A 27,393-nucleotide genomic window follows, 5' to 3' on the forward strand; every position below is an offset into this window, starting at 1 on the left:
TACCCCCATACAAAGTCCCCCAAAGATCGACAATCTCATGCCGTGGGACGAAAAGAAGAGAAACGCTGGCAATGGTACATCCGCTTATCGGCGACGAGGAGGGGGAGTCCGCGAGTAACTTCGACCCCGGGAGTCGTCGCGAGGTCTAGCAGAGCGCGAGCGAGATCGAGAAAGGGACTTTTCACGAGCAGCACCGCCGCGAGGTGGCGGAGATGCTGATGCTGAAGAGTACCGTCTTGCGTTTTTGGCTGCCGGCTCCCGACGAGGAGGGGAGGCTGATCGAGAAGGTGATCTCGAGTAGCTACGGTCTCGACGACTAGCGGTTGGCGGCCCTCGGCGTGGAGGGGAGACTGAGCGAGAGGCTGCTCGGCGGACTGGACTGCGGCTAGGGCTACGCGAGTAGGAGCGGGGCCGGCTGCGTCGTGGTGGAGTGCGCGATACAGTTCTAGACCGGGATCGGGACCGACTGTATGACGCACCTCGTCGGCTGCGACGGACAGGAGATCGCGAGCGCGAGCGCGAGCGAGACCGCGATGGTGTGTAACTTCTGCCGCGGGAAGCGGGCGTGACGGAGCGAGAGTAGGAACGCCCACGGTCCCTTGAAGGAGATCGAGTACGTGAGTAAGAGCGAGAGCGGGAACGAGAGTGGGAATAGGAACGGGATCGTGAGCGAGAGGAGCGAGTGTAAGATGATGACCGTGAGTATGAGCGGTCTGATGGCGAGCGGGAAGTGCGTGCAGGTAGAGCGGGCACGGCGGGTCGAGGAGCGTTCTTGAGGTGCTCGCGCATGTCTTCCGTCAACACACCCATACCAATACTGGTGAAGTAATTGATCGAGAAACGGGTGTGACGCGGGTTCTCTGTCGGGAACAGACCCTCGAAGCTGGGCCGCAGAATCTCGTCTCGGAAACGGGTCTGCAGGCCAGGAAGACCAAGGTTCTCGGCGAGATCCTGGAACAGAATCTTGACGAAGATACGGCTACTGGACGTGGTCTCTTCCTCGTTCATATGGATTACGGACAGAACGTGCCAACCAACGGCGTCATTGCTGAGCATGTGTCCGAAAAACCGTGCGATGTTCCGCAGGCGATTCGTCTCGTAGCGGTGGATAGTGTCGTAGTACTTGGCGAATGCGGCCTCAAACAGGTCAGACCAGAGACGGTTAATCTTGGCAAACCGTTCTCCAATCAAGCCGTAGAACTTGGAGTATGTCCGTTCTTGGGAGCAACACTCGATAATCATGGAAGGCAGTTCAGGCTCCATGCCGGCCGGGAGATTGATCTTCATCAGCTTGTGACAGCATTCTTCAAAGTCAATACTAGACATGATTGTGAGGTAGATTGTTCGCCGAAGATTGCCCAGGTCAGTGTTGGTCTGATCCTTAATATCCATCTTCTGTTCCTCGGCATCAGATTCATCCTCGGAGCTCTCATCCCCGTCCTCATCGTCTTCATCCTCATCGCTGTCCTCACCGAGAATCTCGGCCTTTAACTTCTTGTATTTCTCCTCGTTCTGCTCCCAGTTTGCATCGAACTTGAAGATATTCAGAGTGTCCATAGTTTCGACTTCATCATCCAACCCAATTTGATGTGTAATTTGGTCCTCTTCTTCCACCAAATCGAGCTCCTCCTTGATCGCTGGATTATCCTTATACCGGTCCTTGCGCACTTGGAACAGGACTTCAATCATGTACTGCACGCGCTTGTCGATATCGGCTTCGTGGAGGATGTTTCGAAATTGGTCGAAAACGGCATTCGCAATCTGAGGGTTCATTTCCTCCAAGTGCTGTCCAACTTCCCTGGTCAGACCGACGGCGATTTCCACGCTATCGTCGGTGGGCTTGTGAAGCAGCAGCAGCAAGATCTGTGCGACAAGCATCTCGTTGGCGACTTGATTGTTGACCAGGTGTGCAATGAAGGTCGTGGACGAGATGCAGACAGCTTTGTCATTTCGTTTGAATGCCTTGCGGAATTGAATAACCAACCGAGAGACTAGAAGCTCTCCAACCTGCGGCAACTTTGTGTTCACGATGGCGGTCATCGCAGCGTAGATGGGGGTAAACGGCAAACTGGCGGCCTGCGCCTTCATGATAGATCGGCAGAACAACCCACGGCCGCGAACCAAATTCTCACCAAAAAGCTCTGGCACGATATACTTGATATTGGAGACATTGACCTTGTTGATCAGACCGTTGATCGACTTCTTCAACGCCTCCCATGCCATCCGCTGGTACTCCTTGCTGGTCTTATCCGTGATTTGCGCCTGGAGCGCGCGAAGTCGTGCCGGGGGAATGTAAGTACCACCAGACCGCATGTTCAACAGCTTCTCGTACTCGGCCTTGGCCGCTGCTTGTTTCTCCTCCTCGGTCATGGGCTTGCGAGTGGCTTCCTGCTTCTCGTGCTCACGAACGCGCTCGGCGAGCTGGCGTTCGCGCTCGATTGCGCGTCGCTCATCCATACGAGGTACTTCGGCATCGTCTCGGTGGGAATCACCCGGGGGCGAACGACGGCGGTTGGGTGAGGGTGATCGAGAAGGAGGCGAGCGCTTTCGAGCACCAGCGGTAGGTGAGAAGGTCCCCGGGGGCGGAGTGGGCACTCGCACCGCAGACTGCAGAACAACCGGGTCTGACATGGTGAGATCTCAGAGACACCGGAGGAGGCAGATGAGAGGGCGTGGTGTGGGGAAGAAACACCGGAGGCGCGGTGGTGAGGTTCTCCAACTGGACGGAGTCGCGAAAGAAAGCTCTGGTATGGGTCACGTGAGGGAGGAAGAAGGCCAGCTCCAACGAATATGGCAATTTGCCAGCAGAATAATCTATCAACCAAGACTACACATGAACTGAGTTCAAATTAAGCCTTGCTCTAATCAGTAATTTACTAAGTACTATCCCCTTTTTAAATACTCCTGAAATCGTCATCTTGACGAACATCTCTATGGTTTACTCTCTTATTGTAGGAGTAGTACTGTATGCGGCAGATGGAAAGCGGTGTGTCGAGTGTCCGTTAGATCAATACACGGGATGAGCTCCTGACAGCAGCACCGTTGGCCATTCATTCCGCGACCAGGGCTCTCTTCTGGATCTCCCCTTTTCATTGCGTTTGATCGCGACCGCTCCTTAACAGAATGGTATGCTACTCACCGATTGATTTCAACCATGATATCTTTGTCTAACAATGTTCCATTAGCTGGGCCAACTCGTCGGTTCCGCCATGCTCTTGGCCGCAACCGCTATCTTTCTCTACTACACCGCGTGGACGTTGTTGATGGTACGTGTTTACATCTCTACCGGCTCTGCTTCTGGATCTTCTTCTCACGGTTATTCTTTATTTAGCCCTTCGTCGACCCTGGTCACCCTCTCCACGATCTCTTCCCTCCACGTGTCTGGGCCATCCGCATCCCCGTCATCCTGACTCTCCTGGGCTCGGCCGTGGTGGGCACCTTCATAGGCATTGTGATGATCAACAGCAACAAGAAGAAGGCTGCCAAAGCCAAGGCTGCCGCAAAGAAGAAGACCTAAAGCGGACACGCTGGATTCAAAAAGGGGGGAAACGGGGAAAAGGACATGACTTGCGATCGCATGCCACGGCTTCCAGGAGGAGGGAGCCATGTACCACCACCTCTTTGTGTATACCCGATCTCTTTTTTTTCCATTTCATCTTGTTCACGATGGAGAAGAGAGCCGATCGGCCTTTTTTACTAGAAAATTGAAAAGAATGTTGCTCCAGGATGTTCCCCGCGCATGAGCCCTTTATGACGGAACTACGAACAGGCCCGAGGTCTGGTGTTTGCGCAGACTAGTATATGGAGGGCTCGAGACCTTGGAATGCGCGTATCGGAAGATGCAGCGTAGCCTACATCAGCCTATGACGGAGCTGATTCGCGGTATTACTCCTTGTTTCCTGAGTTACTCAGACTGGACTCCGACTGCACGATGATAGGCCGCGTGGTCATCACGTTCTTTGCAGGTACCCCGTGACCCCCTCCACTGATGATCCACGGAGATCCAAATCCAACGATGATAGTCAGAGACAGACAAAGGGATGGATGACTCTAAACGGATTCGTACAGTTGATCCATGGTCAGTGGGTGGCCATGCTGTCAGGGCTTAGATAATCCCTTTGTCTCCGTTCTGGTGGCGGGCTGGTTCTGGAAATACTGGGATAACTGGGATATTGGCAAGTCATCACGTACCACGGGAACTAGAAACTGGAAGTGATCTCCAGATCGAGAAATGACATGGTGGATTATGATGCAAGTCCCCTGGAGATCTCGTGGAGTGTTCATCAGTTCATCAGGTTATAGTGGGTAATCTGTAAATAGTAGTACTGGTAGTGTTCCATGATTATTCTGGGGGATGTGACCAGCGGGGAATGACGGGGTCAGCATGGCAGTGGCAGTTTGGCAGTGGCGGCTATAACAATAATCAATTATGGCTAATATTGCCTGTAGCTATGTACTAACAGTCGAACATACCAACAGACTAGCCAGAACTCTCTGTAGTTGGCGCAACTTGGCCCCGTCTGTCCCCCTCTTCTTCCCCCCCACCCGAGTTTGCCTGCGTCTGGCTGAGTTCGGGGCCTCTGAGTCAGGTACCGTGTTCCCGACTTATTCCCCCCTCTTCTTATCGCGTTCCCTTCTCCTTCTTTCCTTCTCTCTCTCTCCTGCTTCACTTATTACTTGACCTCTGGTCGACCCATCTTCCAAAGCTATTACACTATCCTGCCCTGGGCACTTGCTGGATCTGCCATCCAGTCGGTGCTGTTGCCTATCGGCCTTATCAAAGCTTCCCCGCGTATCCAGAGCGTCTCCGCTCCAGATACGTATCCCAACAACCCCTCAAAACAACCTATCGATCCGCGACCGAATCACATAGCGAGACCTGTATAAGTATGTCGGGATCAAGCGCTTGCTTGTAGTTTGTCAACTATGCATTCTAAATGAACTCAAAACTGATGAACAGCGCACTACAGATCGTACCCCTCTTCGCGTACTTCAGCTGCATCCCCCGCCTCCGTGATCCGCAGACGGCGTTAAACCTATCCGTTCTCAGACCTCACCATAGGTCTTGAGGGCGGTTATCCCCTGCTCAAGAACTCACCTGTGGCCTCCTTTCCTGAGGCAAACGGCTTGTTGAATGCCCCCGGCAGCCCCTGACGATTTGATCCGCCAGCACAGCCGGTCTTTAGAAGACGATCCCTCCGTAGCGCCCACCCTGTCAGCCCCCACCAACAGTATTCAGGAGCATGAGCCAAGTGGAAAAAGCAAAAAGAAGAAGAATGGTAAAAAGGCCAAGGGGGGCAAGGCAGCGGCCGAAGCACCCCAAGTGGATATGTAGGCCTCTGTCCGTTCCCTAGACATAGACCGATCATGACTGATGCATGGCATAGGATACCGGCGGTGCCTGCCCCGGAGGAGCCGCTCTCGTATCCAGATGCAGATCCGGATCCTTCACTGGATCACGATGTACCTCTCGCCGTAGCCTCGCCGGTTCTCGATGCGATTGCCTCTATCGAGCAATCGCCAGACAACGACCTCACCTCGCGGACCGATACCTGGGCACAGGCAGTACCGTATGGCAAGAGCCCGCCGGCAGATTTAATGGATGGAGACCTTCCCAACGAATCTCCCCTGAACTTTCCAACCATTCAGGAACGCGGCGGCTTTGATCATCCCTCCTCTGCATCTCCGCCGACTCGCATTCGCCCGTTCAGTTACGGGAGCGGGTACCGAAGCAATATGCACTCACGCCAGCAGTCCGTTGACCGGCGAAAGAGCCACTCCTACGGAAGTCCAATGAGCAATATAGCTCCGCCTCCGCATCTGCCGCAGGCCCATTTCTACGGCGCCCCGGACATTGATCTTCCCACTCAGAGCCGTCCAGGTGACGGTGGATACTCCTTCTGCAGCTTTGACACCCTGCCGAGCATGACGGCCAAGACTCCGCGCACGCCGATGAATGTGCTCGTGATCGGTACCGATGGCGCAGTCGAGGTTCACGCTGTGGAAGATCGTCGAGCTCGATTGGTGGGGCAGATCAGTGGGTTGAATGGTCGGGTACTTGAGGCGAAGATCCTGTCTGGACATCTCTCTACTGATGCAGGTGCTTCATCTCAGCCACACATTGCTGTCGTCGTTCATGGGCCTCTTCCCCCCAGCGAAGAGGAAGGTCCGGTGTCTGCCACTGGCTCGGATGTGAACGAGGTTTCCCCTTCTATGGTTAAGGGCCATTCAGGGGACAAGCGATCTGTGAGGGCCGAGGCTCCATTCTACCAGACCAGAGTAGAGGTGTATTCCCTCCGATCTGGCGAACATATGGGAACACTGTTTGCCAGCAAGCCAGTGCCCTCGCCAGAGAATATTCCGGGCCTCCTATCCTTGGCACCGGCCCCTGTGGGTGGTTTGAGACTTTTCCACAGTGGCAACCATGTCGTTGTCGCTTCCGGAATCAGTGGTGAGGTTTATGTCTTCAAGAATACCCCTTCGGATGGCTATCAGTGTCTGGGAAAGACCTGGACCAACGTTCAGACTGGAGAAGCTCGGCGATACTCTACTTCGTCCAGTTCCACCGATGCGGAAGGGTCGCACCATGATATCCCCCGCACTTTTGTCACGGAGCGACCAGTCTTGACTATTCAAGGAAGATTCTTGGCAATCGTGCCTCCCTCCTCTCATAGAGCAACCATCCAGGGAACGGTCCCCGCTCATTTGATGCATGGCAGAGCCCAAGGAATGGAGACCCGCAGTCCGCCAACCGTGCCATCCGTGAATTGTGCGACAGACGCAGGTGAAGGAGAGAGCTTCCTGGACAAGGTTGCCCGAGGTGTCACACAGGAGCTGGTCAAAGGTGCCCGGTGGATGGGTGACCAAGGACTTCAGGCATGGAACAATTATTGGAACAGCGGGCAATCCTCTTCGCCGAGTACCCCACCATTGCGACCAGTCCGGGCCCCAGACTCCCCTGGACATGGTTATGGGCTGTTCCCACCGACACATGCCCTAGATACTCAGGTAACCTCGTCGCCTGAACCCGATGCGGTCTCTATTATCGATCTCAAGCGATTCGATGATGGGGTGGACGCCAAAGCGGCATCCCTCAATCCAGTGGCAACGTTCCAGGTCCCCAATGGCTGTAGTTACCTCTCACTCTCACCCAATGGATTGATGCTCTTCACTGCAAGCAAGAAAGGAGATGTGCAGTATGTCTGGGATCTGATGCAGCTCAAGCACTGCCGTGCCATGGCGTTCATGGCTGACGATCAAGGTGGTCATGGCCCCAATGTTCGACAGATTGCCCGATACGCGCGGTTGACCACGTCGAGTATTGTGGATGTGATTTGGACGGCCCCGGTTGGTGATCGACTGGCTGTCATCACGCGAAAGGGAACTGTGCACGTCTTCGATTTACCTCGAAGTGCATTCCAGTGGCCCCCGTTCCGTCGTGCTCGCCCATCCGCGAAGAAATCTCAAAGTGTCGACCACACGGGTGACGAGCTGTCGAGTCCAGTGGCGGCTGGAAACCCGCTCTCCGCAGCGATGACTTTCATGGGTGGCAAGACGCAGCCATTCCTCTCTGCGGTCCGAGGTCGGGTTCAGTCAACTGGCAGCGGTTTCCAGCATGTGAGTGGCTTCGCTCTGCCCACCGCGGCGAGCATCAAAGGTGGCAAGGTTGTTGCAGCAGGACTTAGTAAGTCGATGGGAGCAGCAGCCACCGGCACTGTGCAGACGCTCCGGCATGTCGGCGAAAATCGACTTCACTTGTCAGGGCTTGCACGGGATCCCGCTCCGTCACGAGTGATATGGGTTGTGAATAAGGGACACATCTTCATGGGCTCGGTGGACGAGGGGCAGTTCAAGCTGTACCGTCTCAAGCGAAGCACCTCCACCAACAAGAATCGTCAGTCATACTCCGTTATTGGAGCGAAGGAGGTCCAGTTCAAATTGCCTGCCAATATGCAGAGCATTTGTGGACCGGCACCTCTTGTGCCTTACGATTCGGAGAAGGTCATTCAGGCGTCTCTTCTCTTGCCTTCTGCCAGTTCCCAGCCTGGCAACGTGGGCAAGACCTTTTGCCAACCGCTTTCTCAGGTGGAGATCGAGACCAACACGCCCTACCAACCGTTCCACACCGACCAGCGTGTGAGCCTTCACGTGTATCCCGCTGACAGCAAAGCACATGTGCCTAGCGGTCAGTGGGTCTTTGGTGATGACATCCCCACTACCAAAGTACTTGTGAGATCATACAACACCAGCGGTGATGACCAGGATGGCGAAGCTGATGCGGACGCTGGCATCCGCGGCGACTCCTTCGGGGCCGGCGGGGAAATGGAGAATCTCATCACCCTTGGGAACAGCACCGGCAATGTCGAGGAAGTGGTCATCACCACTCGCCGGAAGAAGAGAAACTCCACTCCCCTCAAGGCGGATGATGGGTTTTTCGAGGATGACTGCGAAGTTTTGGATTTTGCGCGGGACCGAGTTTGACTTGATTTCATATTCTCTTCTCGTATCATTTTCAATACGTGGGAACAGGTTCTTTTTTTTTACCTCCCCTCTCCTTTTTTTGATGATTTTTCCCCCAGTGGTTTAGATTTTGTGCTCGCGCGGCGTTGAAGAATTGCACCCGGCGTTTCGTCCCATTACAGCCCCCCCTTCTTGATACTTTCCTTGATGGAACCGTATCTATGAAATTGCATCACATCACATACATACTTGCTTGTCCCATTTTCTGCTTTTTCGGCTCCGGTTGCTCTGCTATCATGTTTTCCTCGTTATTTTTTCTCTTTGCTCACAGAAACTCAAATACCCAAATACCCAAACTACCTGCTCGTTGCTTTTCTTTGCATTTTTTGATAGACTGGAGGATATCTCATGCTTTTCGATTTTTTTTTCTATGCCATCTCTGGTTCTCGAGATGACCGTCTTTACCGACGACTCTTCTTTTTACCTTTGGCGTTGGGATTCTGATCAGAATGATCTTTTCCTCTTTTTTCGTTTTTGACCTTCTTGATGCTATCCGCGCGTCGAGCTTTTACTCTACTCTCGCTGGAAGCCCCAGAACGGCTATTACTATTACTTTGAACATGAATCAATGAATCGAACCAGTGGGGCTACAACACCCCATGGTATTCAACATAGAAATCACTGCACTGCCCTGTAGACATCTATACCATTGTTCTTTTTATACCTTGGACCATCTTTAGACAGAAGCAGTAGCAACCCCCATCTCCTCCTCCCACCACCCCCTGAAAACCCCCAACCTCTCCGTCCTTACCCTCGCCATCCCCCTCCCAGTCTCAGTCTTCATCATCCCCTCAAGCCTCTCCAACTTCTCTACAAAATGCTCAATACAATTCCCCATCTCCCACTCTCCCTCCTTGGCAAATTTCTTCCCCTGTGCGCCGAGAAACGTAAACGTCCGCCCAATCCCAATCGCCCCGATGGCATCGAGTCGATCTGCATCTTGCACGATTGCGAGCTCGGGATATCCGTCTTGTTCGATGAGGCGTCGGATCAAAGCGGGGTCCTTGCATTCGGTTGTGTAGGAGACGTGGGAGACGACTGTTTGGACTTTTGTGGCTAGGTCGGAGGGCGCGCCGGCGTTTAGGAGGGCGATTTGGACCATTGTCTTGGGATCGATATCTGTTGTGCCATCGGAGGTGGTTGAGGCGAGGGTGGGTAGGTACTTCCTATCGCCGATGTCGTGGAGCAGAGCGGCGAGCTTGACTACGGCTGCGGAAAGGGGTTTGGTGGGATTGGCGGTTTGTTCGGCTTGGAGGATTGTGTTGGCAAGGTTGGCGACGCGGTGGACGTGTGCTGGGTTGTGGGAGGGGTCGTGGCCGGACATGCAGGTGTTCACGAAGGTTGTCATGGCCTCGTAGAGGGTTTGGAATTCGGAGCTGGTTACGTCCATTTTTGATAGTTGGTGGTGGATAGTGTTGGGTATAGGTATAGGGTGGAAAACAGGTATGATATGTGCAGGAGAGGTTTCTCTGGGTAGGTATGGATGTATTGGAGTGCGGATGTGTGTCAGACTTGAAGTTCAAGAAGAGATATATTGTGCAGTCGAGGCTCCAGCGTAGCATCGGCAGAAACTTCCCTTCCCCGCAGTAAACAACGCGTCGATTGGCGTTGGCGGTGAACCTGAACAGATCTATATCTGACTCACTCAAGTAGTAGTGTATGCACTCTCTATGCCCGTTGAGACAAGTCGCACTCGAAACCATTAATTACCTATGGATACTATCCGAGGATTAGTGTCTTAGAGTACTTGGATTCCACACTGCATCACCTCTCCCCTGGTCAGTGCATATCTAAATTGCTTTAGAGAACGACCATCCTTCGGATCGTCTCTATGCGGGGAAGAAGTCCGCCGTGTGGGGCGTTGATCAGCGGAATGCGACAATTAAAGACTCGTTTCGATCGGCGCGTCGGCTTTTACCTTTCTTTTGAAGCACCGAGGAATGCTATGTCTACAAACTTCGCAACTGAGGATGCGGGAAATAAAGTACGAACGGAAAGAGCGCAAGGTTGATGATGGTAGGGTTGGTTATTTTCCCTCCAGTATTACTATTCATATGTCATTCACAAAAGGCCCTAAATCTAGAGCCAGAACTAGGTATCTTGGATACTATCACACAAATGAAAAGAAAGCATGCGGACCATGGGCAATTGCTTGCGAAGTTTCTCCCGAAAACATGTTGCGTTGTAGTCCGCGACGGATCAATATTGATCGATCCCACAAAATCTGCGTGGTTGCGCGCTTATAGAGCGAAGGCAGCCAGGACGAGACCGAAGAGGCCAGCGCCAGAGGCACCCAGCTGGATGTTGGCAGCGGCACCGGTGGACTGAACGGCACCACTGGAGGTACCGGTGGCAGAGCCGCTGGTGCTGCTGGCGCCCTTGTTGGCTGTAGGGAGGAGAAAGAGTTAGTGGAAAAGCTCCCAGACTTGAGTCTTGTGGAGAGAATGGTACATACAGTTAGAGCTGGAGCCAGTCTGGGTGGCCGAGCTACCAGAGGCAGTGGTGCCCGAGGAACCAGAGGAGGCAGAGTTGGTGGCCTCGGCAACAGCGCCGGTGGCAGGGAAGAAGTGCGAGCTGTAGCACTTCTGCTCACAGTCGGCGTACTTCTGGGTGTCGGCGGGCGAGCCAGTGCCCTGGGGGCAGGCAGCGACACAGCTGTTGGTGTCGTTGGCCTGGTCGTCGCTGGGACAGGGGACGTGGTAACACTGAGCAATGCAGCAGACGTCGTTGGCATTGCCTGTTGTAAAGACGCGTTAGAGCTGATAGATGGGAGTGAGGCTGGACTTGGGGAGTAGCAACTTACACTTGGTAGCGCACTGAGCCTCAGCGCTAAGAGTGGTGGCCGGAGCCACCGTGGAGGTGGTGGAGTCCGCGGCGGCAGCCAGGGCCAGCAGGGTGGAGAGGGCGATCAGGTTGAACTTCATTTTGGAGATGGAGGGAGTGGATTGAGGAAGAGAGAATGGGATCGAGTGAAATTAGGTAGAGACTGGGAAGCTAACGAGTGACGGAGCAAGAAAGCAACGAAGGAAGAGTATGGAGAGGAAGAGAGAAAGAAGGAGGAGAAGAAGGAAGACGAGTTAAATACGGGTCAAACACAAGGCACTCAGACACAGGCACAATCACGGGGATCGAGCCGATGCAGCAGGGGCATTGGCATGTTGGACCTGGACTCTAACCCCCAAACGATCCAGTCAAATCATGATCCTTGACCTTCCCCAATCCCTCAAGCCTGGAAATCAGCTAACAGCCCAAGGACTCCAAGGAGTGGCGCTAGCTCTCATTCGTCCTGTCTCAGATTGACTCTTGAGTGCGAGAGAAAATATCAGGACTTTTTTTCCACCAGCTTCCAGTTCAATTGGGCTCCATAGTCCAATTTCCTTTAATCGGCCCTATTGACCAGGACCTGCAGTCTGCAGGATGCTTTTTTACCTTACTTCCTCTGATAACAAGGGTACCTACATCTCCCTTTCTTGGGAGTCCCTTGGAGAGGAGCCAGGGAAAGGGCTGCGCTAACAACGCTAGACCATCCTGCCGCAGGACCCTGACGCCCCAGTGGATCTGTCAAATCTGGGGTGTGACTATGTACTGCATAGGAACTTAACTAACTTACTAGGTCTGTTACTCTCTACGTCCGTGCCACTTTCACTGCCTTATAATTACATTTTGCTTTTTCTTTCCCTTTTTTTTATCGAGGCTTTATGATTATTGATTTCTCCACATCCCCGCCACTAGTCCCTCCCCCGGCAGTAAGGGACCTTGTGTTTCAGTGTCTTCATCTTGGGGTGTTGTTCGTATAGAGCCGATCGGGCCGATCATCCCCAGCAGGAATGGTAACGGTTTCGCTGGGACAATGGAACTCCGATATAATCGATATGATCAATTAAACTATGGTGGTTTGAAATTGCAAGTAATCAAGCAATTGAGTTAGGTGAGGTTAGTTGCAATGGTAATAATAGAACATTCGATGCCTTGTTGCTACACACATTTTTGTATTCCTCTCTCATAAATCCATGATTATGAGAATAGCACATTATACACCGGAAGCTCGTTATCTCATGGCAATGGCAAGGTGGCTAAATAGATTTAAAATATTGTCTAAAGATATCTGCTATGCAGTACTGTACTATTGTCCACCCACCAGCATTGGGTCTGTAGCTCAGCCTAGGCAGCAAACTATGCAAACAGCCTCTTTGGATCACCTGACCGCGCGACACTTCGACGCGTGGGGGATGTGCTCGATATGGTGCAACAGGCGCTGGGCAGCGCTTGATCGGCGCCATGTCCGCAACTGACTCCGAGTCGGACTATTTTGACGATGACTTTGTCGTACCTGATTCCCCTGGCGGTGACGTCGCTTCACCACGTCCGACCAAACGCCGTCGCGTACAATCGCCGACGCGCGGGAAACAGGGCGATCGCGATGCCGCATCCGAGACGGACTCGTTCTCCGACATAGATGATGAGGTATTCTCACGAAGGCGAGACTCATCAACGGACTACGACCGGCAGGCGCGATCCAAGTCTCGTAGCTTCGTGCCCAAACAGAGCAATTTCCAAGAGAACATCTTCGTTACCCAACTTACGCAGCCCGACTCAAGCCCCGAACGAATCCGCGGTCCTAGGTGGCAGAAACCAGATCCCAAATCGCCGTCTCCAGATATGATCAGTACCCCCAAAGTCAATGAGGCGAGTCGAAATGCTCAACAGGCTGGAAACAATTATTATGACGAGGAGGAAGCCCTCAGGGCAGCTCTGGCCACTTCGCTGGATGCATTCGAGGAGGAGAATAACATGCGCGGAATGGCTAATTCGACTTTGCAACAACCCCAACCTGCTCAGAATCACGGTACAAGCAGCGCTTTGATGGATGCTTCGTTCGAGCTCGATGATATCCCAGATGACGCGTTCGATTCATCTCCATCATTGTCGCCAGTATCACGACCTGCCCAACCTGCGATGCCCCAGTCCAGCTTTCAGCGACCTACGAACCGGCCTCAATATATGCGACAAATGACGCTTTATGGAATGGCTGCACAGAATCAGGATCAAACACCACAAGAGAAAGATTGGGCACCACCGGAGAAAAACGAGCGTCCGACCCACCACAAATTGAACCAGGATTCATTGAATACCTGGTGGTATCCGACCAACCTGGGAACCACTCGAGATTACCAATTCAACATTACCCAAAAGGGCCTTTTCCATAATCTACTCGTTGCCTTACCTACCGGTCTGGGAAAGACCTTCATCGCAGCAACAGTCATGCTCAACTGGTTCCGATGGACGAAGGATGCGCAAATGGTCTTTGTTGCCCCTACCAAACCCTTGGTATCACAACAAGTCTCGGCATGTTTGGATATTGCTGGCATCCCACGATCGCAGACGACCATGCTCACGGGAGGTGCTCCGCCTGGTCTTCGTGCGAAAGAGTGGCAGTCGAAGCGTGTGTTCTTCATGACTCCGCAGACCTTGATCAACGACTTGAAGACTGGAATCGCCGACCCAAAGAGAATTGTCCTGTTGGTCGTTGACGAGGCCCACCGCGCTACTGGTGGTTATGCATATGTGGAAGTGGTCAAATTCCTTCGACGCTTCAACCAGAGTTTCCGCGTCCTGGCATTGACCGCTACTCCCGGATCAACAGTCGAATCGGTGCAAGCAGTCATCGATGGTTTGGACATATCACGAGTTGAAATTCGTACAGAAACCTCTATTGACATTCGAGATTACGTGCATAGCCGTGATATCGAAATTGAAATCTTTGAGAACTCGGATGAGATGATCTTTTGCATGGACTTGTTATCCACCACACTGAGACCACTTGTCAGCCAGCTTCGGACTATGAATGCTTATTGGGGCAACGATCCCATGGGTCTCACAGCCTTCGGTCTCACCAAAGCAAGACAGCAATGGATGGGATCTGATGCAGGCCGCAATGCCAATTTCGGGCTGAAGGGCAAGGTTAATGCCATTTTCACTGTGCTTGCAAGTTTAGCGCATGCTATTGACTTGTTGAAATATCACGGAATTGTACCGTTTTACCGTCACATTTTGCATTTCAAATCCAACACCGATGGCCAGAAGGGAGGCAAATGGCAGAAGCAAGTTGTACAAGATGAGAGTTTTAAGAAACTTATGAGCCACCTTGAACCTTGGACAAAGAACCCGGAATTTATCGGACATCCTAAATTGGAGTATCTCAAGTCCGTGATCTTGAACCATTTCATGGATGCTGGAGAGGGGCAGGATAATATGGAAAGCAATGGCAGGCCTGCAACGAGAGTTATGATTTTCGTGCATTTCCGTGACAGCGCCGAAGAGGTGACAAGAGTGCTGCAACGGTACGCGCCCATGATTCGACCACATGTCTTTGTGGGACAGAGCTCGGCCAAGGGCTCCGAGGGAATGGACCAAAAGACCCAGTTGTCGATAATCGAGAAATTCAAAGGAGGAACCTACAACACGATCGTCGCCACGTCAATTGGTGAAGAAGGTCTGGATATTGGCGAGGTCGATCTCATTGTGTGTTACGATTCCTCTGCATCACCTATTCGCATGCTGCAACGAATGGGTCGAACGGGTCGCAAGAGAGCGGGTAAAATCACTTTGCTGTTGATGAAGGGCAAGGAGGAGGATAACTTTACCAAGGCCAAAGACAATTACGAGAAGATGCAACAAATGATCGCCAGTGGAACCCGGTTTACCTTCCACGACGACCGATCTGCTCGCATTCTGCCTCCAGGGATCCGTCCCGTCGCCGACAAACGACAAATCGAGATACCCCCAGAGAATTCTCAGCGAGAGCTTCCCGAACCAAAGCGCAAGGGCAAGGTGCCCAAGCGGCCCCCGAAGAAATTCCATATGCCTGATGATGTTGAGACTGGGTTCACCCGAGCCTCAACGCTCGAGGAGAGCTTTGCCAAGTCGACGAAAAAGAAGACGACACCCAAGAAGCGACCACGCACACCAACGCCAGAGCCGGTAGAGGTGCCACTTTTGGAGGAGGTTGTCCTCTCTGCAAGCGAACAACAGGAGCTGGAACGTCACTATCAGAATATTGGCGATACTTCACCCCAATTCATTCGCTACCCGAGGACCGATGCTTTCCCACAACTACAACTCGTTGCCAGACCGACGAAGATGGTGACACATGGCTCTTTGACCCGTCGAATGATCACAACCTTGCAAAAGATGGACAAGTCAGGCCCTGACTGTGAAGATCGATATAAGCAGATCATAGCAAAGGAGACGGAGAAGGCTGCCAAAGCTCCTCGTCGATCATCCTCTGATGCTACGGCGAAGCAGTCACGCCGACATGAAACAAATAAACCGTCTCGGCGCTCTGGGCCTTCTCGATCCGCCACCAGTGAGGCTCTAGACTTTTTTGACGATGGAATTTCCGCATTGATGTCGCCCAATCATTCAGAGCCTGAGTCTCAACTACTGCCATCGCCCCCCAAAGCTGTCGAAAGCGACTTCGACGACGATGACTCTGACTTTGACCTTCCGGATGCAAGTGTTCTCTTCCAGCCGAAGGCAAAGCCCCAACCCGAGCCCCGACCAAAACCATGGAGGGCAAATAGGACTATCTTCTCTGATAGTGACGAGTGACGAACAACAACCATTGGATTCTAGCATCGGGGCTGGCATCTTGGACGTCCCCCCAGTAAATTACACATATGTACATAGATCAACAAGAATCAAAATTTACGGACAATCTTTTCAAATGGGTTCTATTCCAAATTGTAGTTTTCGCCGCATGTCACGGACTATACTAGTGCCACAAGGGCCCGCCAATACACCCACGCACCTCCACCCGTCAACACCGCCGACTAGTGACCAGCACGGAGTATACACAAGCACAACCCCCATCCCACACAATGGCTGACGCACAATTCGATAGCGCGCTGTAAGTACTGAGTCCATGAACCTTCTCCTACCCATCACTTCTACCCTCATCAGGCATAACATTCCCAACCCGGGCAATGCAAGCCCCTTCCTTAACCCCGCCCCAACTTGCACCGCAAGAGCCCGCAAGCTGACTGACTGACCATCCTCACTCTCAGCGACCTGCTCCGGCGTCTAAACCCGCGCGACACCAAGGCCAACCTCCAAGCCATTACCACCATCGTCCCCGATCTGACCGAAGACCTTCTCTCCTCCGTCGACCAGCCCCTGGAGATTCGCCGCTGCCCGCAGACCAGCCGGGACTACCTGCTCTGTGACTACAACCGCGACGGTGATAGCTACCGGTCACCATGGAGCAACGAGTTTGATCCTCCTCTTGAGGATGGAACGGTTCCTAGTGAGCGTGTGCGCAAGCTTGAGGTTGCGGCCAACGAGGCGTTTGATGTTTACCGGGAGCTGTATTATGAGGGCGGTGTTGGGAGCGTGTACTTCTGGGACTTGGATGATGGATTTGCGGGTGTTATTCTGCTTAAGAAGGGTATGGAACATCCATTTTCTCCCCTCTTGACTGATATACTTGGGGTGTTTGGGCTATGATCGTGGCTGACTTGACTCTACTCTCTTTCTCCAGGGGTGACCGCCGGTTCCCAGAGTTCCGGCGAATGGGACAGCATTCACGTCTTCGAGGCTACCGACCGCGCGCGCATGTCCCACTACAAGCTTACCAGCACTGTGATCCTGCACCTGGCTAACGAGACCGATGCCCTTGGTGAGATGGATCTGAGCGGTAACATGACCCGCCAGGTTGAGGCCGATTTGCCCGTTGAGTCGGATGCGAGCCACATTGCTAATGTTGGGCGGTTGGTTGAGGATATGGAATTGAAGATGCGGAACTTGTTGCGTATGTGTTTCCCTAACAATCTTCCCAGTACTCGTTCCCGGACAATTCGAAATCATACATCAGCTCGAGAACACTTGAGAAGTACTCTGGAAATTATTTGCTGATATGTGCTGCGTCTTCTAGAGGAAGTTTACTTCGGCAAGGCCAAAGATGTTGTCGGTGAGCTGCGGAGTAAGTTACTATCCCTTCGTCAATGTAGAATACAGGACTGACTTGGTGGTATTTAGGTCTGGGATCGCTCTCGGAGACTAACCGGGATCGGGCTACACAACTCGAGATGATCAAGGGCATGCAGAAGTGATCTTGACCTGGGTTTTGGATGTTGCTAGTCTGGTTAGGTTGAAAGAGGCTCCGGGAGCCCAATTTAGACAACCTGTTACTGCGTTTCTTCTTTGCATAGCTTCGTTCTGTGAACAGTCGTGGGTATCCAACCATATACAGTTGATATCAATATGAGACCCTTCTAAGGATAAATTGTTCAAATTGCTGGTTTCTCTTCGCTCTTGGCTCTGAGAACTAGGGTATCATGTGAAGCAGAAACGTCGACGCCGCCCTTTTCCCGGAAAGTGTCAAGCCTCTCCTAATCGACTTGCATCTTTTCGGACTCACCCGCCTCTTGCTTGATCGAGCCATTTAGTCCGTCCGGCGCTTTGTCCAGTTGCTCCACGAAACCCCTCGCGGCAGCCCACAGCTCTGCCTCCTTGTCTTTCCCCACTGTGTCCTTCCGGCTATTCAGCCAACTGATATCCAGAGGGTTTGTAGCACCAGCACCCGCCCCCGCGGCCCCAACAGCACCGGCGCCTGCGCCAGTAGTGTCACCCTTAGTGGCCATATCAGGTGTAGTAAGAGAAGCTTCTTCAAGGGCGTAGACTTGTCGACGGAGCCGGACATCGATGGAGGATAGAAGTGAGAAGTATTTTGCAGTAGCCTCTTTAAACAGAGCCTTGTGCGATTCAAGGGAGCCGTCGAATGGTGTGTCGGAGTCTGGCTTCGTATTGGTGAGAGCTTGGATGGCGAGACCGGCGGATTGAAGCAATTTCGCTACATCCTGCGGAAAATGTCTGTTAGCCAAGTCTAGTGAGCAATCGATCGATTGCTTTACATGACTCGTACGTGGTCAATCTCATTCAGCTGCCGGATGCGATCCGCAGCAGTGAAAGTTTGCGCGGGTGGTACTTCTTCACTCATCTTGCGAGATTGTAGATGCTAGAAACCTCGTACCAAACGGTATCTCGGTGCTCGTTTGGCGCTCGTCTCTTTCGCACCGGATCTTGCGCAGTGGAAGAGTGAAGAAGAAACTTGGCCGCTGGAAAGCTGGTGGCTCCCACATAGCTTGACCTACGTCACGTGTGTGGAATCCGGGGAGCTTATTCAGCGTAACGCGGCGACAGCCAGCCGAATATCAATTTCAACCCGGACGACATCCTTCAATATCTGTTTCGCGCCCCTCGCTTGTCGTCTTTCATCTTGTACAATCATCGGCATCTTCACTAGACGTCTTCTGGAACCTCCCACGCCGGTCCAATCGCTATGTCTGCGCCAGGTGGCGCTCCCAGCCCTGCGCCGCGAGGCGGCAGCATGGGACCTGGCGCAAATGGAGGCAATATGCCCATGTCGTCGCAACAACCGATGTCTGGAACACCTATTCACTCTGCTCCTCCTCCTGGTCCGCCTCCTCCACAGAGCGGTGCTATGTCGCAACAGAACTTAAATCAAATTGTAAGTTGTTCATCTTTTCTTTCTGTTTCCTGTGTGCATCCCTATGGTATCCGGTCTTGAGGAGTTGGCATGCTCTTCTCGTGGTCTTGCGACTTGCAACTTGGTCTTTTTGGGGGGTCTTGAAGCCTGGAATGAGTTTCAGCTGGGTCCATGTTCTCGGGGTTTCTACTGGGGCCTGCCTTGAGCGGGACTTGTTCAGTCGAGATGGGACAACGTGATATACGGTGCATCACAGAGTTGGCCACGATGATGAAGATTACGACGAGGAGCCTACGAGAGACCGCCTATTCTACCTTCCATCGGAATATTCTCGTTATATCTACGCATGTGCCACTCGTCGCCAGCAATCAGCAATCAGTCTCTCCAGCAATCAGCAAGCAGTCGCGACCTCCAAGGCGGAAAGGTCTGCCTTCTTTCCTGAATAGGCAGAAGCTCTCATCTCCGGCCATATTTGCGCCTCTTTTCTTCCATCGGAACGCTTTCTTCTTTGCACAACTCTCTTACAACCTCACTTCGCCCACCTCTTACCATTATCTCTATTCCATCTCGCTTTCTCGATCTCCATCAAGATGCCTTCACGCAAGAAGGGACGAAAGCCTCCCAAAGGGGATGAGGACTATCATCCCTCGGAAGCAGCCAGGAAATCTGCTGCTGCCGCAGCCAAGAGGAGCCCCGGGAACCAGCCCTCGGGACCGTCAACCGAGACCCCGCGGACCCCAACTGCAAGGAAGGCACCAGAGGCGGCTGGGCCTTCTTCCGTCCAGAGAACCACTCCCGCCAAACGGCCAGCCCGTGCCAGGAAGTCTGTGCCAGCCGAGGAAGCCACATCGGCTGAGGTTGTGCCCGAGACGCCTGGGCCGTCGCTGGTGCTTCGTTTTCCTGTCTCTTTGGGGAAGTCTGGCCATCCCAGGAAGACTACGACCACCCCGAAGGGCGGAAATGTCGAGCCCTCCGACAAGACCGAAGGCCGTCGCGAGTCTGACCCCAACGCACTACCTGCCCCTGTGGAGGAACCTGCAGCGCCAGCGCAGGTCCCACATACTCTTGAGACCCTGCTAGAGCAGGCCTCGAGACCGGATGCAGTCCGTTTTCATTCGTTGTTGATTATTGTTGACGGCCAAAAGCTAATTCATCATTCTACATACAGGTCATCGACTACCTAGCCAAGAAGGGCTACAGCCGGACCGAAGCTATGCTTCGCATGGAGTCCGCCAACCAGGAGATCGATGGACGCCCGCTTCCCCCTCTTGGAGAGGATGCCCGGCCTAAGTTCCGTAAGGGCTTCGGTAAGTAGTCTCTTCACATTATCCTCGTCCAATATACATACTGACCAAACCTTTTAGACCTGCTCAAGGCATGGGTTGAGGAGAATCTCGATCTCTACAAGCCCGAGCTTCGCCGTGTGCTGTGGCCACTGTTTGTCTACTCGTTCCTCAACATGGTTACGGCGTTCTACCCCCAAGATGCCAAGCAGTTCTTCGATGCCAACAAGAACATGTTCCTTCCCGAGCACACGGACGATGTTCGCAAGCTGGAGCCCATCAGCCTGCCGGAACATGTGCAGGCCAACGATACCGCCAAGCTCTATCGAACCAACAAATACCGCATCGTTCTGAGCAACCCTGCTTACACCAATCTTCTTCAATTCCTGGAAAGCAAGGAAAAGGAGGGTGGTTCCGTCATGAACGCCATCTTGAGCAGCTACTGCACCATCAAGACAATGGACCGCGCCGCCGACGATCGGTTCAGCTTTGCTGCCATGCTTGGCCAGATCGGAGCGGGTCAGTCATTCCCCTCCGAGGACGAGGGCATTCCTGGTCACCATGCCGGCTCTGCGTACACGGGAGATAATCCTGCCATGGCTGGAACCCTGCCGAGACTTCGGCTCGGCAAGCTGCCAATGGAGCAGAACCTGGAAGAGGATGTTCGTGCAGAATTGGCCGCCGAAGATGCGAGAGATCCCCCTGGTCCTGGTCGTAACACACTCGTCCAGGAATTCGAGCAGATGATCAAGAAGGAAGAAGATGAGGAGGCTCCCACTCGTGCCGACATTCCCTTCCCTGAATCCACCGCTCGTGACGTCGCGATTGAGTGCATGAAGGTGCGGGAGAACCGGGATCGGTTCAGAATTCAAGGTCGCACTGGTGGCGTGGGTCCTGCAGTGAGCGTGTGCATGTTTACCTTCCACAACACCTTCGACAGGTAAGTTTCATTTCCCCTGCTTATTGCGCTTTTATATATCAAAGGACTTACTGACGATTGTTAGTATCAACTGCCTCGACTTCTCTGATGACAACAAGCTTGTTGCTGCAGGGTTCGCCGGGTCTTACATCCGAGTTTGGAGTCTTGACGGGAAGAACATCGAAGCAGCATTCCCGGATCTTGATGATCTTCCTCCAGCCAACTCTCGGCGCCTCATCGGTCACTCTGCCCCAGTCTACGCGGTTGCCTTCCCACCTTGTGCGACCAAGTTCGAAAACGTCTCTAGCGAGGACTCCGTTCCGACCAATGCTCGGTTGCTCCTCTCCTCCTCGGGGGACAAGACAATTCGCCTGTGGTCGCTGGACACCTGGCAATGCCTCGTTGTCTACAAGGGCCACGATCGCCCTGTCTGGGACGTGCGATGGGGTCCATTCGGCCATTACTTCGTCTCTGGCGGTTCTGACCGCACTGGCCGTCTTTGGCTCACTAGCCACATCCGCCAGCAGCGCATCTTCGCTGGACATGACCAAGATGTGGACTGTGTCTGCTTCCATCCGAACTCCGCCTACGTCTTCACAGCTAGCTCTGACAAGACCGTACGGATGTGGGCTATCACTACCGGAAATGCAGTCCGTATGTTTAGTGGTCACACGGGCAACGTGACTGCCATGGAGTGCAGTCGTGATGGCAAGATCCTGGCATCCGCAGATGATGCTGGCTCTATCTTCCTTTGGGATCTCGCACCCGGTCGGCTTCTGAAGCGCATGCGGGGCCACGGCAATGGCGGTATCTGGTCCCTTAGCTGGAGTGTTGAATCGACAGTCCTTGTCTCTGGTGGTGCCGATGGTACTGTCCGCGTCTGGGATGTCAGCGGTCCCCAGGATGCTTCTCAAGGCCGGGTGGTTGGTGAAGGCGGTGCCGGTACCAAGATTGACGGCGGAAATGCTCCTGCAAGTGCTACAGCCTCGAGCAAGAAAAAGAAGGGCAAGGATGTCGTTGTCACGCCTGACCAGATCAGCGCTTTCCCAACCAAGAAGAGTCCCGTTTACAAGGTCAAGTTCACCAACATGAACTTGATTATTGCGGGTGGTGCCTATCTTCCCTAGATGGCCATATTCAATTTCCTCGGTCCTCACCATGTCGACCATTTCTATTTCCTCTCGGCGCAAATACCCCCGGTTTCTTCGGATACCATTTTCTTTTCTCTCTGGTCATGATTGTCTCCAGAATCATCTCGCCGCCATTTTTCCTGGGATCTGATGGCGTTTTCAAAATGGAATTCAATCTTCTCTGGTGTTATGGCATGGTGGCGGCGCGGAAATCCGTCTTATTTTGTTTGATTAACCATCAAGGTTCTTTGCTTTACTGGAGAAACAGCCTTTATTGTTATCCCCCTGATGGTACCGTCCTGCTCGGTCTGTGGATACAGCGTTGCGGCTGCCATCTATGAGTTATCTTGCCTTTCTGGATGGGAGGACTCGTGGACTGCGGCGGCTGCTGATGCAGCTTCTACGGACCTATGCTGGGGATGGAACCGTTAGGATATCTATGGCTTTTCTTCTAATCAAAATACACATACATTGATAATGACTTCGAGCCTTCCTCTAGCCGTAGACCTCCCGTGTAGTAAACCTGACGCGATGCTTGTATCATCTACTTAAGAACCAGAACTCGTTCACGATATTCTATCTTGGATTTAATTGGTAGGTCATTTCTCAAAGACGCCAGCGCCTTTCTTCATCGCAGCAGCTGCCTGCAAATCGCCCACCTTGGGCGGCAGTACCAACGCACTACGATCGTTCCGCCTGTAAAAATCAGCCAACACCTGCGCCGTCTTGCTCGGTTGATCTTCCTGGATGAAATGACCCGCTTCTGGAAAGACTTGAAGTTGGTATTTTCCTATATTAGAATAACCGTTAGCATTCGTCCGCGCGTAATATGAAACCATTTAATACCTTGCATCTGTCCAATCATCAATTCTTTATCCAATCGATCCGTCCCCGCCAGCAGTAATAGCTTGCCACCCCGCGCATCAAGAAACTTGCGACTCAAACCTATGAACCAATTCTCCCAGAATGGCTTGGTGGCGGAGAGATTCGTGCGCCATACCCAGGGGCGTGAGGGGTCGGTTGGCTCGGTCTCCTCGTAGATGAGGGACGGGACGGATACTCGGGCTGATGTATGGTTTCGAATTGTTCGGGAACGAGTGCTGGGTTTGTTTAGATGCGTAGCACAGAGAAAAGCAGAACAGGCAAGGGTGAGAGAGACTTACTGCCACTCGATTCCTGATGTTAGTGAAGGAAATCGGGTTGGTCGGGTGGAGAGATAGTTCTCCATACTTTGGAGGGCGTCCATAGCGGATCCTATCGAAGCTGTTCAGAACCCATCATCCCAATGGTTAAAAATTCAGAGGAATTACCTTCAACGACATCTAGCACTGCATACGCCAGTAGCTTCGAGCCGAGTTCGCCTTTCTTGGCTACATCAGTAATGACTGCACCACCAAGACTGTGACCGACGAGCACCATATCCGGGAGATTCTCCCAGCCCATTTTTGCCTGTGTCTCACGAATTACAAAGACAAGGTCTCGGCTGAGAGTATCCAGACTGAGATCGAGTTCAATCTTTGCATCAGCCTCGGCCTGAGCAGCGAGTCCAGTGGAAGGATTATCTTGCTTGAAAGGCTTTGATTTTGGAGTCATAGCGGTGCGGCCATGACTTCTTGCATCGATAGACAGTACACCTGCTTTCGGAAGGAGTTTCCGCAGCTCGTCTGCACAGGTTGCGAATGAGAGGCCTGATGAGCCTGCGCCGTGATGCATCACGAATAATGGGCCTGATTCGGACGGTGGTGTCAAGTATACATGATGGATGATTTGGATTCCGTTGATTTCTTCGGGTAGGAATAGTTCCTGGCTGAAGAAGTCTGTCCAAGATAGTGATTGGGTTGTTTGCCTAGAGGTTGGTATTAGCTCAATTGCAAGATAAGCAGAATTGACAACAGGCATAATGTTCGGTATCACTTTCATCTAACAGGAGTCAGGAATTCCAACGGAAAAGAGCACATACCCACCGCCTCTTCGGGCAAATAGATTCCTCGTAGGCGAGGGCATTAAAGTCCCCGTCGAAGACACCGAGGAAGCGGAAGAGCCATCCTCGTCGTGATGTTCTTCTGGGATGTTCACTGAGTGGTACATGGGTGCTTCCGAGGGAAGCTTGCCCAGTTTAGCCTTAGCAAAGGACTTTTGGAGATCACTCATGAGATATGGTACACGTGAGGTGTAAACGGTGTGTGGTCTTTGACCTGAGGTTGTGTTTAGTGAGCACTAAAAGTAGTATCAAGATCCTTTGTTGCTCAATCCGGACAGCAATGCATCAAAAAAAGCACTTTGCTACGTATGAGGTACCTGGTGGTAGCTTGGAAGGTTGCTTGAGATCATACCATTGCACCCCGCGCGCTATGGCATTCTGAGAGAGCAAGACTTAGACACCTTAGGCAGGCAGGATGCTCACCAGCTTCGCTGACTAAGGCGATTGGCAGGTTGCTGGGCTAGGCTATGGAGTGGGTGCAAGAGTAGCCATAGATTGCCTCATAGAAACCAATGCCCAGAGGATATTGAGTTTAAAACTCCAGACTCAACTCAAACCATCGGTAGAGTAATAATTTTCCAAGTTGATTATACAGGTAAGCTAAATACGTAGTTCACCCTGCATGCAACTTGGTATTCTACCAGGATGACGTACGACATGTATTTCCCACGCTTGAATGAGAAGAAGTCATCTTCTTGAAGTGCAATGTAGCGATAACACTCCCTTGTTTTCGACGACTGGAGTAATTCTCCCGGTATGCTTATTTGTTTATTCTCATAGAACCCCATCAATGGTTCCTTTCGATCAAGAACCCCCCACTAGGTAAGGATAATGAATGACGTCATACCTCATGGTTATCTTATCAAACCTGATCTTCCACGAACTATGATCTTCTTCAATAAGCCCCACCGTTCTTGTCAAGATTTGATTGAACTTTCCCTAAGCTCGGCTTTATCGTGAAATCTATCACGATGGTCTCTTTTTGGAACCAAAAGAAGGATGACCCCGACAGGCCTGGATCCTCTCGGGTTCGGGACGACGTCTATGATAGGAATATACCCGCATCAGAGCATGAAGAGCCGACTGAGCGCTCGAGATTGCTTCCACAAAATAATGATCAAGGCTATCTGAGTCCTGATGATCCAGCCGTGAGTGGTTCTGGTTTTGCGACAATGTCCTTGAAGGATACTAATCTCGTCCAGGTCTCCCCCTACAATCTATGGAGCGTACGCGCGATGCGAGGGCTTTCTCTTCTTGCACTAGCTGCTAGCTTCGTGTGGTGGACGTTCCTATTAGTATCGATATTCGTGAGTCCACCGCTGATGCACTCCCGCGGATCTGGGTTCTTCGCATTCGCATACATCACCCTCACAACAGGCTACCTTGCCCTCGGTCTTCTATTCTTCGCCGTCCCCTCGAAACCAATGACAATCTGCGGCATCATTCTCGTCATCCTTCTCCTAATCGATATGAGTATCATCGTCGGCGTGCCGCAGATTCGTTTCGAAGAAGGCTGGGTCGGCATTGCTTCTGTCGTCTGGGCGCTTGTCATTTCCGCCTACCAGATTCTCCAGAATCAGGTCGTGACACGGGGTAAACGGGAGGAGGAGGAGCGATTGACTGGTCGTGAGGAGACTCGCCGCTCTCTTCGAGAGTGGCTTGCTGTGCTTCTTGAGATAATTATCCTGACGGTGATGACTGTTGCGACGCTTTTGTTTACGGCAACGCTTATCCTGCGTGCGAGGGATGCTTCGCTTGAGCCTGTTGGGAAACAATACTCTGTTCATGGGGACACATATCGGGTGCATCTCGCCTGTGTTGGGAATCGGACCGCGGATCCTGATGAGCCTACCATTCTTCTTGAGGGTGACTATGGCCCCGTCGAACATACATTGCAACCTTTCATCGACGATGCGTATCAATACGGCGCTATCAGTAGATACTGCTACTGGGACAGACCTGGATTCGGATGGTCTGATAATGCACCCTCACCACACTCGGCAGGAATGTCCGCAGACGTTCTTTCCGAGGCATTAGCCCTGGCTGGCGAATCTGGACCTTGGGTCGTGGTCTCTGCTGGTGTCGGCAGCCTCTATTCTCGACTTTTCGCTAGCCGCCATCTACTAGAAGTCAGCGGCATCTTCCTCATTGACCCGCTTCACGAGGCATACCTCGCTGATATCGGTCAACCAAACCGAGGATTTATCCTTTGGCTACGCGGTATTCTATCCCCTTTGGGATTAGATCGTCTAGCCGGTGCTCTTTTCCGAGGACGAACTCGCGAAGACAGAGTCATCGGAGGCTCCGCCTATCAGACTGGAAAGTTCATCAAGGCCAAGTTGCAGGAAAATCTCGTGGCGGTTACGATGACATCGGCTGAAGTTCAGTCTGCTCGTCATATCCAGATGGGCGAGACGCCTCTTATCGTTGTAAGTTCCGGTCGTGAGATGCGAGCAGACTCCGAGTGGGCGAAAAGACAGGAAGATCTTTCGCATATTACGAACAAGTTACTATCCTGGGAAGTTGTTCATGATGCTCCTCATGAAGTGTGGACTGATGGGGAAGGGAGGCAGGTTTTGGAAAGTCAGTTGAAGAAAATTGTTCGGGCGAGTCGCCAACACAAGTCTTAGATTGATGATTGTCTTTTTTTGAATAATAGTTATGTTCTTCTTGGCTGTGGTATCTGCATCTGGTTTCCTTCTAGGTTATAGAGATATGAATGGGCAAGATTGTGAATAAGATTATTTGACGTTGTGAACAGGATTTATGCGACGAGTATACGAGGATTGTTGTTCAGCGCAAATGGGCTGTGTTTTCGATTTATGTTAACTGATACTACTCTTACGGCAATATGAAGATGAAGATGCACACGTTTCATTTTGTGTATGGAATTCTAAAATCCAGAAATCCGCAGGCCACCGTGATAGGTGATGAATGTTGAAGTATGAATAATAATCGTGTTAAAGACCCAGCTAAACGCCAGGATCGCCGATACTCTATTCCTCCCTTTCTCCTACACCCGCCTATACCCTACTAACCGGAACCCCCCGCCG

General features: G+C 52.3%; 11 protein-coding genes across 11 annotated transcripts; 6 read left to right on the forward strand and 5 right to left on the reverse strand.

Annotated features, from left to right (window-relative positions):
• Positions 1 to 35: 35 nt before the first annotated feature.
• On the reverse strand, positions 36 to 2,631 carry N7473_001214 (pre-mRNA-splicing factor CWC22; the record flags this gene model as incomplete). Its single annotated transcript, XM_057147154.1, is given in 2 exon segments — positions 36 to 598; positions 618 to 2,631. 2 exon segments carry the CDS (start codon positions 2,629 to 2,631, stop codon positions 36 to 38), a joined length of 2,577 nt encoding a protein of 858 aa, XP_057015040.1.
• A 492-nt stretch (positions 2,632 to 3,123) lies between these two features.
• Positions 3,124 to 3,517, forward strand: N7473_001215 (dolichol phosphate-mannose biosynthesis regulatory protein; the record flags this gene model as incomplete). The annotated part of the gene is made up of 3 exons (XM_057147155.1): positions 3,124 to 3,126; positions 3,186 to 3,266; positions 3,332 to 3,517. The coding sequence occupies 3 exons, from the start codon at positions 3,124 to 3,126 to the stop codon at positions 3,515 to 3,517; spliced, it is 270 nt and encodes an 89-aa protein (XP_057015041.1).
• Positions 3,518 to 5,134: 1,617 nt separating this feature from the next.
• Positions 5,135 to 8,481, forward strand: N7473_001216 (uncharacterized protein; the record flags this gene model as incomplete). The annotated part of the gene is made up of 2 exons (XM_057147156.1): positions 5,135 to 5,331; positions 5,388 to 8,481. The coding sequence occupies 2 exons, from the start codon at positions 5,135 to 5,137 to the stop codon at positions 8,479 to 8,481; spliced, it is 3,291 nt and encodes a 1,096-aa protein (XP_057015042.1).
• A 715-nt stretch (positions 8,482 to 9,196) lies between these two features.
• Positions 9,197 to 9,910, reverse strand: N7473_001217 (HD domain-containing protein; the record flags this gene model as incomplete). The annotated part of the gene is made up of 1 exon (XM_057147157.1): positions 9,197 to 9,910. The coding sequence occupies one exon, from the start codon at positions 9,908 to 9,910 to the stop codon at positions 9,197 to 9,199; it is 714 nt and encodes a 237-aa protein (XP_057015043.1).
• An 850-nt stretch (positions 9,911 to 10,760) lies between these two features.
• On the reverse strand, positions 10,761 to 11,444 carry N7473_001218 (uncharacterized protein; the record flags this gene model as incomplete). The annotated part of the gene is made up of 3 exons (XM_057147158.1): positions 10,761 to 10,906; positions 10,976 to 11,257; positions 11,324 to 11,444. The coding sequence occupies 3 exons, from the start codon at positions 11,442 to 11,444 to the stop codon at positions 10,761 to 10,763; spliced, it is 549 nt and encodes a 182-aa protein (XP_057015044.1).
• Positions 11,445 to 12,798: 1,354 nt separating this feature from the next.
• Positions 12,799 to 16,131, forward strand: mph1 (3'-5' DNA helicase; the record flags this gene model as incomplete). The annotated part of the gene is made up of 1 exon (XM_057147159.1): positions 12,799 to 16,131. One exon carries the CDS (start codon positions 12,799 to 12,801, stop codon positions 16,129 to 16,131), a length of 3,333 nt encoding a protein of 1,110 aa, XP_057015045.1.
• A 269-nt stretch (positions 16,132 to 16,400) lies between these two features.
• On the forward strand, positions 16,401 to 17,630 carry cap2 (F-actin-capping protein subunit beta; the record flags this gene model as incomplete). Its single annotated transcript, XM_057147160.1, has 5 exons — positions 16,401 to 16,429; positions 16,587 to 16,966; positions 17,060 to 17,329; positions 17,453 to 17,500; positions 17,557 to 17,630. 5 exons carry the CDS (start codon positions 16,401 to 16,403, stop codon positions 17,628 to 17,630), a joined length of 801 nt encoding a protein of 266 aa, XP_057015046.1.
• A 279-nt stretch (positions 17,631 to 17,909) lies between these two features.
• On the reverse strand, positions 17,910 to 18,608 carry N7473_001221 (mediator of RNA polymerase II transcription subunit 11; the record flags this gene model as incomplete). The annotated part of the gene is made up of 2 exons (XM_057147161.1): positions 18,443 to 18,608; positions 17,910 to 18,377 (listed from the first exon to the last, which is right to left on the reverse strand). The coding sequence occupies exons 1-2, from the start codon at positions 18,515 to 18,517 to the stop codon at positions 17,910 to 17,912; spliced, it is 543 nt and encodes a 180-aa protein (XP_057015047.1). The 5' UTR covers positions 18,518 to 18,608.
• Positions 18,609 to 18,859: 251 nt separating this feature from the next.
• Positions 18,860 to 22,829, forward strand: N7473_001222 (putative transcription initiation factor TFIID subunit; the record flags this gene model as incomplete). The annotated part of the gene is made up of 4 exons (XM_057147162.1): positions 18,860 to 19,048; positions 20,196 to 20,334; positions 20,392 to 21,250; positions 21,315 to 22,829. The coding sequence occupies 4 exons, from the start codon at positions 18,860 to 18,862 to the stop codon at positions 22,354 to 22,356; spliced, it is 2,229 nt and encodes a 742-aa protein (XP_057015048.1). The 3' UTR covers positions 22,357 to 22,829.
• A 129-nt stretch (positions 22,830 to 22,958) lies between these two features.
• On the reverse strand, positions 22,959 to 24,510 carry ppe1 (putative ribosomal protein/carboxylic ester hydrolase (Ppe1); the record flags this gene model as incomplete). The annotated part of the gene is made up of 5 exons (XM_057147163.1): positions 22,959 to 23,149; positions 23,206 to 23,459; positions 23,523 to 23,613; positions 23,670 to 24,205; positions 24,320 to 24,510. 5 exons carry the CDS (start codon positions 24,508 to 24,510, stop codon positions 22,959 to 22,961), a joined length of 1,263 nt encoding a protein of 420 aa, XP_057015049.1.
• Positions 24,511 to 25,311: 801 nt separating this feature from the next.
• N7473_001224 (DUF2417 domain-containing alpha/beta hydrolase) lies at positions 25,312 to 26,970 on the forward strand (the record flags this gene model as incomplete). Its single annotated transcript, XM_057147164.1, has 2 exons — positions 25,312 to 25,488; positions 25,543 to 26,970. 2 exons carry the CDS (start codon positions 25,312 to 25,314, stop codon positions 26,968 to 26,970), a joined length of 1,605 nt encoding a protein of 534 aa, XP_057015050.1.
• Positions 26,971 to 27,393: the final 423 nt, after the last annotated feature.

This window comes from Penicillium subrubescens (assembly GCF_028828155.1).
Source record: "Penicillium subrubescens strain IBT 31985 chromosome Unknown utg000001l_segment0_segment0, whole genome shotgun sequence".
In the NCBI taxonomy this organism is placed as follows: domain Eukaryota; kingdom Fungi; phylum Ascomycota; class Eurotiomycetes; order Eurotiales; family Aspergillaceae; genus Penicillium; species Penicillium subrubescens.